The 15,600-nt window shown below is 39.7% G+C and overlaps 1 protein-coding gene across 6 annotated transcripts in view; it reads right to left on the reverse strand.

Annotated features, from left to right (window-relative positions):
- Positions 1-15,575, reverse strand: part of LOC119017275 (cell adhesion molecule 4-like) — a 30,026-nt gene extending 14,451 nt beyond the window's left edge. The window contains exons 1-6 of one of the 6 annotated variants that reach the window (XM_037093879.1): positions 7,377-7,427; positions 5,825-5,978; positions 4,598-4,864; positions 4,081-4,410; positions 2,537-2,785; positions 977-2,340 (exon numbers count right to left, since the gene is read on the reverse strand). In XM_037093879.1, the coding sequence (XP_036949774.1) occupies positions 2,168-2,340; positions 2,537-2,785; positions 4,081-4,410; positions 4,598-4,864; positions 5,825-5,978; positions 7,377-7,412 (1,209 nt within the window). In that variant the 5' untranslated portion in view covers positions 7,413-7,427 and the 3' untranslated portion in view covers positions 977-2,167. The other 5 variants (XM_037093869.1, XM_037093909.1, XM_037093918.1 and 2 more) reach the window with 5 other exon arrangements.
- Positions 15,576-15,600: the final 25 nt, after the last annotated feature.

Consider the following 15,600-nt stretch of genomic DNA (forward strand, 5'->3'; position numbering starts at 1 on the left):
AATACTTTACTTGAGTATTCCATTTTCTGCTATTTCATACTTGGAGGGAAATAGGTGTTTTGTACAGGCAGTAGGGGTGCTAAAATGTGGCATTATTAAAACCATCAATTGATGAATTAAAACATTTATGTGTCTGTGGATCTTACTTTCCCGCCCTGTATGCAAATAAACACATACATTTTCACGCAGTAAGAGAAATACATTAATGCCAACTTTGAAAGAAGGTCATTTGAGAGGGCTATTTAACAACATTCAACAAGTGTAAGCAGGAACTTGTGCCATCATAAACATTAAGGCCCTGGGTAGGAGGTTGAGGAAGCACAGGTGTTTCCTCTGGAAGTGTTTTCACTTTTTGTGCTGGTGATCACGCTGAAAACACACCACCAATCTTCACTCATATCCTGCAGAAACATGTAAGCTGTTGTTCCTTTTTCGTTGAACCGCGTGATTTTACCAGCATGACTGTAGGGGAGGACATGCTTTTAGTCCCTACAACAACAAAACCAGCCTATATATAAAACATACCATGTGACCTACATGAACATTAGCTTAGGATAACAGTTAATCTTGTCCTCAGTTGTCCTGCTTTCATTCCTTCCTGGTACGAGAGGAGCGGTAAGGGAGGGGAGGGAGAAGGAGTGAAACATTTCTGGGATGGAATGACACACTCCTCAACTAGAACTCTGCCATGGAGTTTCCCATCAAGCAAGCAAAAAAAAAAAAATCTCATAAACAGGAAATCTACAATTACATCATCTAGATCAGGTGGTACTTTTGGGGCTTATTGTTCTTGCCATCTTGTCGCACGGTCAGGCACAAATTGGAAAATCTTACACTGTGAGTCAAGGTCAGATTCTTATGTTGAAAAACTGGAGTCTTAGTCGAGATAATTCAGAATAAAAAGCTTGTAAAGTACCTTGTTCCATTTACGTGGAAATACTTTAAAATACAACAGAATGCGAATGAAAGAGATGCATTTTACTGTGTGTTCAAAGTTAACATTTATTCAAATAAAGAATTTAAAAAAACACAGTCAGAGCTTTTATCTAGTTCTTTATCATACAGTTTGTGCTGGTATGAATTCCTCTTTTTCATTGTAACTGTGGGTCAGAATGACTTCGGGTTCAAGCTTTCAGTGGTTTGACATACAGCTGTTCAGTGGGAGAATTTTCACTCTATCATATAAGCTTCATACATACATATATATACAAAACATTTCTCTACATATAAAGTCAGAAAGTAGTTAAATATCCATAGACATTTTAATTTATAATCCTCCTTTTACATTTCTGTGCTGGTGTAATACACATGAATATCTATTATCAAAGGATATTCACAGTTTCAGATGTACTTGTAGAACTTAAAATGTTGTCTGTCATCATAATCCTGCAGCTGGAACATTATACATTTTCTAATCACATTGTGTGTATTTACAAGCTATTTTTCAACTGCAGTCCTCTGACAACATGTTCTGAAACCAGTGAGGTGACAGCTCAAGAAATGCAAACAGGGGAAGTGACATAGATGAAGATATGACAATAATAGCAACAAAAAACAGAAAAATAAAAACAAGAGACCCTGTTTGTATTTACCAAACACAAGGTTGTCCATCAGCTCCAGAATGCCGATGGAAATGTTGACTATTTCATAGTCACGTGTTCTTTCTCTTTCAGCTCAAATGAAAGATACATCCGAACAACAAGCTGATCCTACTTAACGTTAGATCACCAACCAGGCAAAGCAGGCAGGGCTCCAGACCCTCAGACAGCCTGAAGACCCCATGCCTCAAGCCGTAGTTTAGCCACATGATATGCAGGAATGTCTTTTAATTCAGAGACTCCTGGTGATCTCTACAGCAGCCGGAGTTAGTCTTAATACAGCTGCGCTAAACTAAACATTTTTCACTAACAGTATTTAGGTGTTAAGAGTTCTTACTGCATGTGAGTAACTATTTTAATACATAAAGTGTTTTGGCTGTTTCGTGTAAACAGAAAGCATCAGTAGAGAGATGAGGGAGCGAGAAGCACAAGTGAGAAACAAACCGAGGATGTTGTGGTTTGTGGTTGACGTCTTAGCCCCTGACCCACAGGGCGCGACCCTTAGCTGCACCTTGAGACGAAGCAACAGCTCAAAAGTCTTCATACACATTTCACGCCTTCCAGCAGACTCACAATGCAGTGGGCACAGCGGAGTGCTGTCTGCGCAAACGCAAAACGTCCTTCAGGTTGTACTGTCCCATTCGTGTGTTTTTGTAGTATTTGAAGTATATAATTACCACCAGGAAGATAATCACAGCAGCACCTACTATTGCTGCAGCTATGAAGTATTTGGTGTAGTCACCTGCAGAAAGAAAAAGAGGAACAGAGAATATTTTAGATCTGACCGATACCAAACACTAAAACAGTCCCAATGAACTTCCTTCCTGTGTGTTAGAATAAATTATCTACTGATGCGAGAAAGTACAACTGAAAGCAATATTGTGGTTAAATGGCTCTCTTTCCAGTAATGGTCACAGACTGGGCATGACAAAACTTACGTTTAACGTCCACGTCAAACTTCATAGTGACGTTCCCCTGGTTGTTGCTGACAAAGCAGGTGTACTGCCCTTTATCCTCGGTAGTTGTAGAGTTGATAATGAGAACGCTGCTCTTGGTGGGGGACACACCTGATGGGACCGCCCAAGTGTATGTGGGCCTGGGGTTTCCCACAGCAGAGCAATCCAGTTGTAGAGGGTTTCCCTCTGTGAGAACAGTCGGACGCGACACCCCCGTGAGATAAGGCTCATCTGTGTGTTGATTGAGTGAGGAAGAAATACAGCACGTTATTACAGCAAAAAGAGAACAATTTTGAATTTGATCAGATTATAGATCCAGATGGACAAAACATTGTAAAACAGCAGAGGATGGAAAGTACCTAAAGCCACAGCACCGTCCCTAACAGGCCGATGTACTTCACTTTCAGTTTCTGCTGCTGTACATTTTTCACCGTATTAGACACAGTAACAAAATGACAGTGACATGTTAAGAGTTACTGGTATGTTATTTATGAGTCACTGAGGCTTCGTTTAGCCGCAGTGGGGCTTTAAGCCTAATGCTCATGTCAGTATATGAACATGATCACAGTGACAGGGTTAGTTGCTATGCTATCATTTGCTAATTCGCATTGAACAGCTGCTTTGTAATTTCTTTTCTGATTTCACTGAAAATCTGGTTTTACTAGCATGATTTGTGACATCACAAACAGCTTGTAAGCCAAACACAGACAGTGTTTTATATGCATATTAAAACATGCCTGGATCTCATGGCGGCGCTTTAAGGAACTTTGTAATCGCTCACCAAAGTTACTCCATTGTACTGTTGGCAAATAAATCAGCAAGGCCATGTGATGTGTCATTGTGAGGTTTGTGAGACTCAAGCCTAAAATAACACATTATCAGCTCAACCGTCAGCAGCCAACGGAAGCAGCAACTGACAGCAATGAAAATATATATATGGCTACATTTAAACCTGCATTATGTGACTTGTTGGCTACTTGGGAGCAGCAGGAACATATTAGCATCATCCTGTAAGTGGATATGGCCAATGTGTTCATGTAAAACTACACATCCAACAGAGACGGAGCAACATTAACATTCACTTGGATTAAAAAAAAGTCTTCTTTTAACTTCTTTACTACAATCTTCTACATTCATCCTGATTTCTTCTGGCTGGATGATCATGAAAAACCTGTGCTGTGCCCCAGGAAGGGACCGTTTTTGTATAGATGCTCGGCTTGAGACCGATTTTGTATTGAAATGTAAAGAACTGTTTGACCGCTGCAACTGTATTTCTGGTGTCTTGTAAACCCCCGAGGGTGAACAATATAAGAGAGGGAAACAATATAAAGGTCTGCAGAGTCAGGGGATGATCATCAAAGTGGTTTATCACCACTTTCACTAGCCGGTAGTCATGTGATCCTTTGCTTATACACAAATGTTGGTTAGAGCAGCTTTAAATAACTGATCAAACATTTCTTCTATCTCTGCAAACGAGGTCAAAATGATAACAAAAGGTGTTGTGTTGATTTTGCTGTCAGACTCACAGAAGACAGTTGCAGAGAAGTTTCGTGACTTCACCACTGGAGGGGGCTGCGGCCCGTCAGGTCCCAGAAGTAGCTCAGCTTCACACCAGAACTCTCCTCCATCATCTTCTTTAGTGGAAGTGAAGTCCAGGTGAAACGTCTCAGAAACTGGTTTATCCCCTGTCTTGTTAGACTGTTTCTGACCTAGTTGCCTCTGTCCTCTGTAGAAGGTCACACGGAGGTTTTCAACAGGAGCAACATTTTGGACCGAACACTCCAGAGTGATGTCCTGGCCCTCAGACCAAACCCAAGAGTTACCTTTAATGTTTAAGACCACATTGTCTGGAGGATCTGAGGAGACAGGGAAGAGGACACAGAGAAGTGTAGAGAGATCGAGACACAATTAATATAAATGAGTATAATTATGTGAGAGAACAAGTCAAGAAATGTAATTTAAAGTATAGTACTGTGACTCCACTCCTTTAGCACTCATTGTGAAAATAATGATAAAATCATCATGAGCAACAAGTTCACTTACGGTAGAGAGTTATGTTCAGGATGCTGCAACACTGGTGATTTGTATTCAGCACAGTATAATAGCACGTAGGAGAAAGGCCCCATTCTGTCAAATGGTCAACCGTCCATGAAATCAGAGTTCCATTTTCTTTTTTGTCTCCCACAGGTATTTCCAAACCAAAGTTGTTCTGGCAGTGCTGACATACAGAGCAATTCGCACTGGTTGGGTCACCATACTTCACCACCAGTCTGGATGGAGTGAACACAGGTTTTTCTGTACAGTTGAGATCTGTAACACAGAAGTTAAAGGTTGTGATTTTAAGCAGCTTAATGTAAAATGAGGAAAAGCATCTAAAACTGTAACATTCAAGAAACCAAAAGTCACATTAGCACCAAATACCATTATCACAACAGCTTTTTATGTTTGTTAATGCAATGTTTGTTTCCTCCGAACATAAGCAGCTATGAATTTTAAGTGGCTTTACTGGCACGGCCATAATTATGTGCAGCGCTGCCACAGCATTTATTTTTTTTACAGGGTTTAATATGTTAAGTCACATTCAAAACGTGAGAAAATACAGTAAAATTTAAAATACTGTGTTTATTACTACACTAATAACACTTTAACAGAAGATATAAATCATATCAAAATAAAAATACTACAGTACATTGTAAGCAATAACAGAGAAAAACTATATATGGCCAACAAACAATTCAAAGCAAAGAATGTATAGCCTATGGAAACAGGGGATATAACTGAAAGGGGCTCTATGTAGTTCTGAGGCAAAAATTCAAACTCTGAATTTCAATATTTCCAATATTAATGAGGAAATAATACAAACACTGTGTGAAGCTAGAGAGGTGGCAGGGTCCGCCACATATAAACAAAGTAAAACAGTATGAAACTGTGTTGTTCTTTAAAGGTCAGTTTGGTTATTCAGTCATGAAAATAAAGAGAGTTTATTTGAGCTCAATGAAGATTTTTCTCTTCTGATTAAAATTGATTCCCTTAAACTACATAGTGCTCCTTTAATTACTGAATCTGGACCATGTTAATCGAGCAATAACCGCCACTTTTCACTACAGCTGATCAAATACAAACTCCTGAAAAAACATTAAAACAGACAGAAAGCAGACAAAACTCCCACACAGCTGTGCTAGATGTTATCTCTACATGAAAGACACAACACTATCAATGGCGGATCATAAAACAGCCTTTTTCAGACCGCAGCAAATGAGGAACACTTACCACAACTGGACACATGGAAGTTGTTCAGAGAGTTCAGCAAAGAAACACCCAGAAATATGTAGGAGATCAACATTATTGCCAGCTGGTCTTGAAAAGAAAACAAGCAGCCCGGGGATGAAAGAAGCGTGTGAGCTCGAGGTCGGACGGAGAGCGACTGAAAAGGAAAGTTAAAAAAAAATCTCTCGTTGAAAAAAGTCAACACCCTCTTTGTTTTCTATGAAAGACGGACAGACGGAGCTGTGTGAGCAGAGCAGCCAGTCTTCAGCTAATGAGGGGTTTGTCATGATGTCATTACTCGTCAAAAATGAAATCGAAACTGGTAGAGGAAGCACCGAAGTTTCTGTGGGGGAAACTCCGGTACATTCCGCAGAGGATGAGTGATAGCTCATGACCCTGACTCACCTCTTCACCGCCCCACTGAACTGAAGGTTTCACACACAGGACACATGCAGATAGACAGTGCAGTCTTGTATCAGCCTCAGCACATTTTAAATCAGAGATAGGCCTATTTTTTAAGGAGGGGGGACTTCAGTCATCAGGAGACTCACTTCCCTTATCTCTTTCCTGAGAGCACTTCCTCCCTTCAGTGTGGAAAAAGTCAGGCACATGAACCGACTTTCAAGTCCTGAGATTTGAACATCCTCAGGTCAGTGTCCCCTCAGTTGAGTCCTTACAGGAAGTCAATCCCTCCCTCCCTTCAAACTCTAGATATTCTGGATTGTTCATGATTTCCCCTCCCCTCTGCTGCATATTTTAAGTATCTTTTTTTAACCACTACTCTGCTCCCCTCCCCCTCACTTCAGCTTTCAGGACTCCATATCAGGAGCCAAGATATTTTAATGGCATGTGGTGTTTGGAAAAAAGAGCAGCAGAGCCACAGTACTGGGATAAAGGTTAACTATACAGTGACTGAATACGATCTGAACCGAACCAAAACCAGGACCACTCTAATCGTCCACCCTGTGGTTAACAGGTGGTTAATGATGTCATGTAATGGGTAACATGACAATGATTTTTATTTATTTAGTCTATTTAAGATCAAGCAAACACAAAATTACATTTTAAAGGAATAGCTTTACATTTTAAATATGTCTTATTCGCTTTAATGCTGAGTTAAGACGATTCCCCTTCATGTATATGCCTGTTAAAAGTGAAGCTACCGCTAACAGACAGCAGTTAGCTTAGCATAAAGAGTGAAATCCGGGGTAAATAGCCTTGCATAGCTAACAAAAAACAAGAAGCACCCTCACAGCTGACCAATTAACATGTGACATCTCACTTGTTTAGTCCATACCATAAAGTGTTTAGCTGTAGTGTGTCTTTTTTCCATGTTTCTGCGTAGATGAGTGTCGCTAAGCTAACTATCAGAACAGCTTCATTTCTAGTTCAGTTTTTACACTTCAGTATTTGCACATTAAACAAAGGTGTTAAATGGTGAGGCTAGCTGTTTACCCCTGATTCCAGTCCTTCTGCTAAGATAAGCTAGCTAAGATAAGCTAGCTTTTGTTTTTAGACTGCATTTTGGTATTCAAATGTATTAAACAAACAGTACCTGGTTTGGACAGAGAAAGGCCAGCCAATTCGCCATGACTCCAGTCTTTATGCTAAGCTAGGCTAAGCAAAGCAGCTGCTGGTTTAAGCTTAATTTCCTGCATTTGTTTTCACACCGAGGTGTTTGTATTTTGTAAACAATCATGGTGCGTTAGCCAAATCGGTGTCGTTGCTGGTTTGGATTGAGAAAAACTACCTATTTCCCCTGATTCCAGCCTTCATGCTAAGCTATGCTAAGCAGCTGCTGGGTTTAGCTTCTTTTTCAACATTGTTTTTACAGTTTGGCATTTCTATTTTTAAAACAATCAATGTGTTTATTAGTGAGCTTACTGGTTGGAACAGAGCAAGGCTAGCCAAAGCCAGGCTGGATGTTTCTTCCTGTAGCACGGGTGCTAAGCTAACTGGCTGCTAGCAGTAACATTAGCTCCACATTTAGCATAGCATACATGAGAGTAATACTCTTTTCACCAAACTCCCAGGAAGTAATATTTCCCAACATTTCAAACTGTTCATTGAAAGCATTTATTTACGACTTTACGTTAAGTCAGACAAAGCTTATAACTCACAGGCTAACAACGAATTGAACATTAACATTAAAAACAAAGCAATATTAGTGCAAATGAAACTGGGAAATATAACCATTTTAATATTTAATTTAATAGCCAACAACAGAAAACAACTCAGACATTTTACATCAAGCTTGCCTCTGTATGATCTTGAAAAACTTGCCCTTTGTAACAGGTTGGGCAGTCAGATCCAGTAAAACGGTTCTGATACAGTTTGAGCAGGACAAGGTGAGCTTCAACAGTTACATAACAGATAACATAAACAGAGGCAGCTTGAAACAGGACATGTCTGTTTACACTCACCTCCACTGTCTCCCCCAGATTCACGTGAACCAGCTTGATAAGCCAAATATGAGCTGGGAGAGCCAAGTTATATCTTCACGTACTCTACACAGGGGCAGAAACCAGATGCCTATCTGTTTCATCTTTTTATAAAAACTGAAATCAACAACCTCAATGTCAGTGTAGGCCTCTAGGCAAATTAACTGTCCATGTAAATCTTGGAAAATGACATGAATGACATTAAATGAACACGTTTTCCATCAGAGCTGCAAAATAAGAGAAGTGAAACGCAGAAGTAAAGCTAAAGTTAATAGTGAGAGGAAGTTGGTCTTAAAATAAATGACGTCCTTTAAGTGGTGGGGGATGGGATTCATAAGAAAGGTTACAAAACTTCCCATTTTTTCCTTAAACGGGAAAATTGCAAGATCTCCGAATAAACCTAGTTCGTAGTCATGAACGTCAGAGATGACATCAGTGTGAGCCCTGTCGCATCATATTGCCCGAGGTGATGTATGTCAGTTGTAAGTGTTGCTTAAACTCAGAACGAGGGGACTCAAAGGGAATATGTGGATGTTTTCTTTAGTGTCTCACAGCTCAGGTTTCAGCCTGCTCCTTCAGGTGCTGCTGTTAATGGCTTATATTTTATTACACGGGCCTTGTATGGGAAATTGTTGAACACGTTCCAAATTTCAGACATTGAAAAAACATCCACAGATTCCATTTAAATCCCCTCATTCGGATCCTGTGTAAGAGTTCCAGCAACACTCACTCTCGACTCCATTTACCTGTCAGCCTGTCTAACTTTTCTCTGTTAGGACCTCCCTTCCTCTCACATCCTCATATGTTCTTATAAAGACACTGAATCTAAAACTGTTCAGTTCCCCCAGCTCGAAAAATGTAAATCAGTTTCAAAATTTCTATTCTGACAGCGCCTTTTCATGAAGAGATACACAATGGATGACTCATTACTGGTTTTCAGGACATCTAATCATCTATCTCCACGTGCTTCTGTTTTTAGGTTGTGTCCTCTCTCAACACTTGACTTCATGTGCTGCTTGTGTGTGCAACAATTAATCACAGCAAGTTTAAATTTTCATGCGTGGCTGGCAGACTAACGCTATCCTTTAGAACCGGACTGGCTAGAGGGGTGAGGTTTCGTACGAGTCCCAACCTGCCCATACTGCGATTTCCACTGGATTCATCATGTACGCGTGATACATCAATGCCCTGACGTTCAAACACAAGTCACAGAGTTCTCAATGCTTTTATGTGAGTTTGAGCTTTCATTATCACAATATAACACATCCTTCCTTCCTTTCCTTACAAAAAACATCTGAGAAAACATCCCTGTTGATAACTTTAGGTGTGGTTGTGGTCAAACATATAATGTCATGATCAGGTCATTTTCTGAAGGATATTTCTACTATGGTGCCTCCCAGCGGTGGATAATAACACTGTGCCAAAAATGACACAATTTTTGCCTGATGAGAAAAACTTCTGAAGAGTGGAAGCACTGGAGACTGTAATACAATTTGTGAGGTAACGCCTTAAAAGTGTGGCACAAAAGCCAATTCCTGTTTATTTTCAGGGAGAGTCAGGAGTTGTGGAGCTTTTCAATGACAGGAAATGGGCTTGGAGAGTTATGTAGTCTATTAATGCTTTGATTGTAATCTTGAGAAGAGATTCATCTGACTTTCATTCCCATTAACGTTTGTTGCACATGAACCCAGGGAACGAAAACATGATATTCAACATAAAAAAGTGTTATTATTTTAAATGGCAGGGAAAACAAATGTGGCTCTGATCTAATAGAATGTTAATTAAAATGTTTTTTCTCCCTTATTTGTTTTTTTTTTTTTTTTAACTTATATCAAAATATAGTCTCATGTATTGTAACTTACAGTGTCATTCACTGCAGTGTGTTCAGTGTGTTTTGACAGCTATAAATGATATTTCAATGCCTTTGTGATACAATTGTGTAATAAACAATCTGAATAACAGACTGGGTATCACACTTCAATACATCCTAAGTGCCAATGGAAATAAATGAGTTTACACATTTCAAGTAAAGCATTCGGGACAAAAGTTTGAAACATGTTTATAGGTACAACTATGATACATGACTATATGACTCAACCAGAAACGTTCACAGATGCGGTGTGCTATTCACAGACTTCCATCCTCATGTTGTGAATTTCCCCCCGGTAGTTAATGTGACAGGTGACAGAATGAAACGCACCTTCTGTTACATTACTGGTTCCTCTGGGTTTGAACATTTAGAATAATGTAATTATGGAACGCCACAAATAAACAACGGAGGTCAAGATGTTTTTAGAGTGTTTTAGGAGAAATGTTACACCTTGTTATTTCAACATAAGTACAGAGAGCACTGCCACATTAACATCTCAGCTCTGCTTCATATCTGCACTTTGAACAATTCACAATTTACAGTGTTTGTGCTAATGGGGTACCATCAGCATTGTCATTGTGAACATATTAGCATGCTGGTGTTAGCCTTTAGCTCAAAGCACTACAGATCCACTTTTATTTTAACTAACTATAAAGTATAGCCACTCTAACTTAACAGTTATTTCAGCATTTTGTAGCATATGTGTATGCAGAAAAACAAAAGTAATGTATAAACTACTCACGTACAAGTTGATGTTCTTTAGTGTTTAGATCTCAGGTCATCGCATGATCACACAACAGGCTGCCTTCATGATGTATTCAGGGAGCTGATTGTATACAATAAAATGCCTTTTTGATTCTCGATTACACTCATAAACAATACAAGCTGTTGTTTGAGCAACAAACCTCCTTTTGCGTTCTCTGTGAATTCACTCAAACCAGAACAGAAACCAAAAGCGTAAAACACCAGATGAACCTGTGAATCAGTACGCTGCTGGAACTTCTGCTCCGCTCTGTTGTTGTTGGTGTCATGGTCGGGTTCTCCGCTGTGGTCGGGTTCGTCACTGTGGTTGGCTTCGTCACTGTGGTCGGGTTCTCCGCTGTGGTCGGGTTCGTCACTGTGGTCGGGTTCTCCACTGTGGTTGTGTAAAACTCCAGACCTACGGACACATCGTCAGCTGACTCATTATGCTGTGAAAGTTCAACTGAAGGACAGTGATGACACCTCTTCACATTATATATCATATATATGTTTATGTTGTTGATGACATTGCATGGGCCCCCAAAAACTAACAATTATTTATACCTCTATCTTCTATTCATCATTAAATAACTAATTTTATTTTTCAACTGTTAAATTTTCTTCAAACAGTTAATCATCTTTGTATCCTACACATCTTGCCCTGGACAAACCAAAACATTAAAAAAATTAGTTATGGAGTGCCGAAGCCACGCCCCTTCCGGTGGACGTTATTTGGTAAAACATTTATGCAGCAGTCAGTAGGGAGAGAGAGAAAAAAATGGAATCCTGTTGTGAATTTTAAATGTAATTGTTCAAATCCAAAAGTTGCTGTTCGTATTAAACAATGTAAAACGTGATCTAGTTTTGTGTCAAACGCCTTCACTGAGCAGGTTGGCGCCCGTTGCTGCTATATGTCGATGTCGCCGCCATCTTGGATGTGGCAGCTCTTCCCCGTGAACTAATCCAACTCAATGGAGTGAACTTTATAAAGCACTCTTTTACAAAGTGCCTTCAGTTAATGCCTCTCATTTACACATTCACACACGTAAGACTATCTTTGGGAATCAGATAGGTACCAAAATGATCATGTCTTAGTCATATCTAGCAGCTGCAGACATATAAAAGGAGAGTCTGTCAGTTACAGGTTTTGGCGACCGTTCAACTAGATGACTTCACTTGTGCGACTGTTGGCTTGCGACTTTGCCAAGTTTAAAACGTTTCTCTTAAGATGGCGGGGTCACACGGTATTTGTCATTAGTGGTTGTTGTTGATGATGATGATGATGAAGGTGGTTACCAAGACAACTCCTGCTGTCAGTGTGTTTTTAGAGGTTAAAGTAAACACAGATGAAGAGAACAGTTAAAGTGTGAACTCACCTATGACAGTGACATTAAACACCACAGCGGTATCCCCCACATCGTTACGGACTATACACTCGTACAGCCCTTCATCAGCAGGAGTTACAGATGTGATCATGAAGACACTTCCCTCAGAGGAACTACTATTAGATGACTGGTGGTTCACCCACACGTATGTGGGTTCGGGGTTTCCCACAGCTGAGCAGTCCAGGTGGAGAGGGTCTCCTTGTCTGATGGTGATTGGATCTGGACTTGATGACCCGTTCAGCCGAGGCTTATCTGTGTCGTGATGGAGGAGGAAAGGGAGGAGAGCCAAATTTATCATGTCATTGATCTAAACATGTATACACATATTAAAACAGTAGGTTGCCTTATTAATAATAAAAAACACACATATATATTTTTTTCTTTCTTCTCGAGAAATCCATGAGATTTATATAACTTTTATGTCTGCACATTACATGTTTGACTAGTGAAAATGATGTACTTGTTCTATTGTGCCACCTAGTGGTGAATGCAAAAAGCTGCAGTGAAGAAAAGATGAGCAAACAGTAAATATCCAGAATAACAGAGATAAGCTTAACACATAACACAGAAACAGCTTCATTCATAAGTCAGTTACTATTCACAGTCACATTAACATGTTTATGTTGTGTTTCTACGGTCTAAGTAAACATTGTTTTTGATAAATAGTTTATTGTCCACTAAATATGGATGTATGATGTAAATCATATCTATTGTCGGTGTTCGTTTAGCCACTTGTTTAGCAACTGCCATTTTTTAAAATGTTTTATAATTAAATTGTGGGACGTTTACTGCTGGTTCTATTTGATGTCGTAGAACAAAACATGCCAAACATCTTAAACTTGTTGTAACCACAGCCATTTAACTGGAAACCTGTTAAAAACACTTGAAGGGAAGGGAACAGTATCTTTTGTTAGTGAAGTTTTGTGTGTGTGTGTGTGTGTTTGTTATATTACATGCTGGGAGCCAGCGGGGCGATTTTTGACCTTAAGACAGAACAATGCTACCAAGACTGCGCTTGTTTCCAGTGTTTGTGCTAAAGTGAACCAGCTCTGACCTGTAGCTTCATATTTATAATACACACTCTCTGTTTGGCTATTTTTGTATAACTACAAGGTTTCAGTACTTGTCTTAATGCATAATAGAGGTGTTTTTTGTTGTTGTTGTTGCTGTCAGACTCACAGAAGACAGTTGCAGAGAAGTTTCGTGACTTCACCACTGGAGGGGGCTGCGGTCCGTCAGGTCCCAGAAGTAGCTCAGCTTCACACCAGAACTCTCCTCCATTATCTTCTTTAGTGGAAGTGAAGTCCAGGTGAAACGTCTCAGAAACTGGTTTATCCCATTTCTTGTTAGACTGTTTCTGACCTAGTTGCCTCTGTCCTCTGTAGAAGGTCACAGTGAGGTTTTCAACAGGAGCAACATTTTGGACCGAACACTCCAGAGTGATGTTCTGGCCCTCAGACCAAACCCAAGAGTTACCTGTAATGTTTAAGACCACATTGTCTGGAGGATCTGAGGAGACAGGGAAGAGGACACAGAGAAGTGTAGAGAGATCGAGACACAGTTAATATAAATCACTGTATATGTGAAAGAACAAATCAAGAAATGTAATTTAAAGTATAGTACTGTGACTCCACTCCTTCAGCACTCATTCTGAAAATAATGATAAAATCATCATGAGCAACAAGTTCACTTACTGTATACAGTTATATTCAGGCTGCTACAACACTGGTGACCTGCTGCAGTATTATAATAGCACATAGGAGAAAGGCTCCATTCTGTCAAATGGTCAACCTTCCATGAAATCAGATGTCCATTTATTTCTTTGTCTCCCACAGGTATTTCCAAACCAAAGCTGCTCTGGCAGTGCTGACATACAGAGCAATTCGCACTGGTTGGGTCACCATACTTCACCACCAGTCTGGATGGAGTGAACACAGGTTTATCTGCACAGCTGTGATCTGTAACACAGAAGTTAAAGGTTGTGATTTCAAGCAGCTTTAAGTAAAACGAGCAAAAACATCTAAAACTGTAACATTCAAGAAACCAAAACACATTTTTTTTAATGCAATGTTTTTTTTTTCCTACATAGAATCTTTTCAGACACTAAAAAAAGGGAAAAATAGTTTAATCGCTTCATTACTGGAGCGTATGTTGTCAGGCAGCCTTAAATGGTCTGTAACACAGATACAATATTGACTTTTAAACAGCTCTGTGTGAAGTTAGCAATCAGATGAATGTTTAAACACTTCAATCTGTCCTCCCACACAGTGACAGTCAGAGCTGCAGCTGCCTGTAGCTTTGCTTCAGTGTAAGAAGAGGAAGAAGGTGTACTTTATTAATTCAGTGTTCTTTAAACAATGGGGAAATACAGCCACAATTTGACACACTGATAAAAAAATAAGCAATCGTCCTGCTTCAGTGTGTGTATATTTAATGCTGCCTAATTATTTTGCATGCACAGTGGGGACACACTTGTGTCCTGTGCACTGTAAATTAACAACATCCACACAAATGAATTCAAACTCAAATTGTTGTAAATTGACGTTTTCATTTATTCAAGATATCTACTTGTCTGCTAGTTATTGATTTGAACTGACTTGCTGAGCACTTCACAAGAACAAAAGTACCTGAATACTTTAACGAATGAAATACCTAATTACAGACGCATGATTGCCTGAAAGAATCACACAAGTATATTTCAAATGTGACTTGAAAATAAAGGCACAGGATGGAAAAATTGTAAAAAACAAACAAACAAAACAAAAAACATAATAAAACACTAGAAAATCCTTCGCCACTTACCACAACCGGACACATGGAAGCTGCGCAGGAAACTCACCAAACACACAACCAGAGGGATGAAACGGACAAACATTATCCCCAGTTTTCTTTTTGTGGGACAGAAACAACACGAATCGTCAGACCCAAAGGTGCTCACAAGTCCGAATGAGCCCACGCCGTGTTATGATCCTCTATTGTGGAGGAAGGGTGTTGGCGGTGCAGCCTGTTCTCACGACACGCATCCTCCTTCTGTTTGTGCAGTTGTGTCTACAGATGTGGAAACTTGTGAAAGTGAAAGTGTGCCGTTGTTTCATCAAGGTGCCGGTCGGCCTCGTCTCCACAGGTACACCGTGTTTATACTGCCACTCCTCACAGAACAGCTGAGGTCAAATAAAGCGAGATACGTTCTTTCTAAATACCTTTTAATTTGCGTAACACATCCATCTAGATAGTGTATCTGTAGGTGGGTTAACAAATACCCATTCCATTAAAGGAAAAATGAAAATTCAGTCATTAACTCTTCACCCTCATGCTGATAGAAAGTCAGGTGAAATGTTTGTG

Source organism: Acanthopagrus latus, chromosome 1 (assembly GCF_904848185.1).
Source record: "Acanthopagrus latus isolate v.2019 chromosome 1, fAcaLat1.1, whole genome shotgun sequence".
In the NCBI taxonomy this organism is placed as follows: domain Eukaryota; kingdom Metazoa; phylum Chordata; class Actinopteri; order Spariformes; family Sparidae; genus Acanthopagrus; species Acanthopagrus latus.